This window comes from Humulus lupulus, chromosome 6 (assembly GCF_963169125.1).
Source record: "Humulus lupulus chromosome 6, drHumLupu1.1, whole genome shotgun sequence".
NCBI lineage: Eukaryota > Viridiplantae > Streptophyta > Magnoliopsida > Rosales > Cannabaceae > Humulus > Humulus lupulus.
Genome location: NC_084798.1, coordinates 164,632,320 through 164,635,022, shown reverse-complemented (window position 1 = coordinate 164,635,022; position 2,703 = coordinate 164,632,320). Strand labels below are relative to the sequence as shown.

At 33.3% G+C, this 2,703-nt stretch overlaps 1 protein-coding gene across 1 annotated transcript; it reads right to left on the bottom strand.

Annotated features, from left to right (window-relative positions):
* Positions 1 to 812: 812 nt before the first annotated feature.
* LOC133784285 (long chain acyl-CoA synthetase 8-like) lies at positions 813 to 2,485 on the bottom strand. Its single transcript, XM_062223701.1, has 3 exons — positions 2,175 to 2,485; positions 1,737 to 1,854; positions 813 to 1,463 (listed from the first exon to the last, which is right to left on the bottom strand). Exons 1-3 carry the CDS (start codon positions 2,297 to 2,299, stop codon positions 1,449 to 1,451), a joined length of 258 nt encoding a protein of 85 aa, XP_062079685.1. The 5' UTR covers positions 2,300 to 2,485; the 3' UTR covers positions 813 to 1,448.
* Positions 2,486 to 2,703: the final 218 nt, after the last annotated feature.

The following is a 2,703-nucleotide window of genomic DNA, read 5'->3' as shown; positions in this document are numbered from 1 at the left end:
AAATCTGATGAAACTGAATTATGATTATAAGAAAACAGAGCTTAAACAAGGCAATGTAACAAGACAGAGCGCAAAAATTGTTGATTCAAATCAAATTAGATTACTGCTCAAATAAAAAAATAAATACTCAAACCACAATATCAATAGCCTACTCATTTTTATTCTGAAACACACCATATCACATATTATTATTATCATATTTGCAATGATAAAACTAATGAAACAAAATCAATGATTCAGTGATAAACAAAACAGAAAGAGAAATTGAAGGAAAGATGATAAGTAGAGTGAGAATTAGGGTTATAATTGGGAAAAAATATGAGTGGAGATCGCAAAAGTGAAGATTCGAAGTACATACCCATGCCGATGAGAGCTTGAGATTGAGAGAGTGATCGCCAAAAATCGAAGAGAGTGACAGGAGAAATGGACGAGAGACACAGAGATGGAGAGAGAGACAAAATGGAATGTTAGTATTATATTTTTTTGACAAATATATCAAGGTTATTACTAAATAATAAATGTATATTAATATGAGTTAGTTACGTTTTTTAAAACATGCTATTATTTAATGTAATTAAATGGAAAAATTCTTGTAGTGGCTCTTTCTGATGTGGTTCCAGGTCTAAAGAAGGTACTTACTGCTATATATGACTGTATAATCCTTCGACATCTTAGGTCACTCAATTTAGAGATAAATCAGTTAGGAAAGAACTTGCCTAATAGCTTGGATTTTATCGCATCTTTAAAAACCTGTAGTCAAATGGAAATGTTGTCCCTGGCATATAACAACTTTGGAGGTCCTTTACCAAAATCTTTAGCCAATTTGTCAGCTCAAATCACCCAACTTTATCTTGGAGGGAATCAAATATCTGGAATTATTCGTCCAGCATTAAAAAATCTGGTCAACTTAATCCTTTTAACCATGGAAAATAATCTTCTCGAAGGTGTCATTCCGACTTCTTTGGGGAAGCTAAGGCTCTTGCAAATGCTACTGTTGAATGGGAATGCATTATCAGGAGAAATCCCCTCATCCTTATGAAACCTCACACAACTCTCAGTGCTTAATTTATCAGAAAACAATTTTAATGGAAGCATAACTCCAAATATTGTTGACTGCCAAAGGCTGCAGAAACTTGACCTTTCAAAAAATAATTGACTATATATGACTATATAATCCTATAAGTTTCTTTTTATGGGATCTCAATACTACATTGTATATATGTAAAGCCATTAATATTTCTCAAATTTGTAAATGATGGTAAACTCTTAACAGATGGACAGGACTTCTGTTCTGGGAGATGCCATCAATTATGTAAAACATCTGAAAGAACGAGTAAAGACACTAGAGGAACAACAAGAAATGAAAACCGAAAACCATAAACCAGTCATTTTGATGAAGAAATCTCTGCTATGTACTGTCGAAGATTCTTTGTCTGATAATGACATGGTTATGCAGCCACTGCCTGAAATTGAGGCCAGAGTTTCCAACAAGGATGTTTTGATAAGAATCTATTTTAAAAATAATAAGAAAAAAGTAATCATTCCTTTTAAATCGAAGTCAATAATATTAAGTGAACTGATCTAAAAGCATGTTGCTACATGCATTTTAATTTCTCATTAAGACCTGGCTAAAAGCAATCAATACAAAATATTATATAACCACTATGTCAAAAAGCAATCAATTGAATATTTATATTAGATGAAATTAACGCATAAATGATCAACTCTTAATATACCTTAATGTAGCAACAAGGAAGGGGTGGCCCTACACAGCCCACTGCTGTGTCATCTGCCTCAGAAAAAGCAGCTCCAGCAAAAGTTTCTATCAAGCCATATCCTTGGCCAATAGGAGCCCTATTTAAGCATAATCAACCAAAAAGAAAAGTATGCAATAATAAGCAATAGATACACATGAAATGAAAAATAACACGACCCATTGCAAGAATTTCACAGTGCATAGTTAGTCTAGCATGGAACTAAATATGGAAGTATTAGCATCTAAATGAATTTGGACGAGTGATTGTGTGCATATAAGTATGACATATAACTTCACATGTGGACACACTAATCTAGTAGAGTTTGCAATCCAATAATTTAACCTTTTAATCGTATTAAATAACAAGGTTAAACCTCAAATTCAATTATTGTAAATCTCAAGAATATGAAATAATTACCCCATGCAGATATTGATGAAGCGTTGAGAATCCGCAGATAAAGGAGCTCCACCACAGAGCATAAATCTAATATCTCCTCCAAGTACAAAGCGTATTTTCTTAAAGATGATTAAATCCCACAGCATTTTTTCCAGTCCCCAAGCCCCAAACCAGCTTCCTTCTACAGATCTGTTAATCAAGCTTTATGGCTGAGATGGGAAGTTAGGAAGACTGAATTATTTGTAGAAAAAATTTTGTGATGCTATAGGCTCTAACCATGAAATGAACTTATAAAGAACTTACAAGACAAAGTCACAAAAAGTAAACTTGGATGCTCTCAAGCAATCAGTTGGATGCACAATATCAAGCCTCACAATATAATTCAAGATATATATATGTATATATACATGTATATAAGAGGCATTTACAAGAATTTGAACCTCACACCACTCACACAAGCAGTCACTTACAACTTGAGTTAGCCTCAAGTGGCATATATATATATATATAAGGAATAGTTTGCCCTTAGTCCCAGATAGGGGTTAGCCAA

What these genes read in the sequence shown, in the direction of transcription:
- LOC133784285 (XM_062223701.1), bottom strand. Translation starts at nt 2,299, where the DNA reads ATGCTGTGGGATTTAATCATCTTTAAGAAAATACGCTTTGTACTTGGA. An exon ending in TTCATCAATATCTGCATGGG is followed by an intron (nt 1,855 to 2,174) that starts GTAATTATTTCA and finishes ATGCTTAAATAG; the next exon opens with GGCTCCTATTGGCCAAGGAT.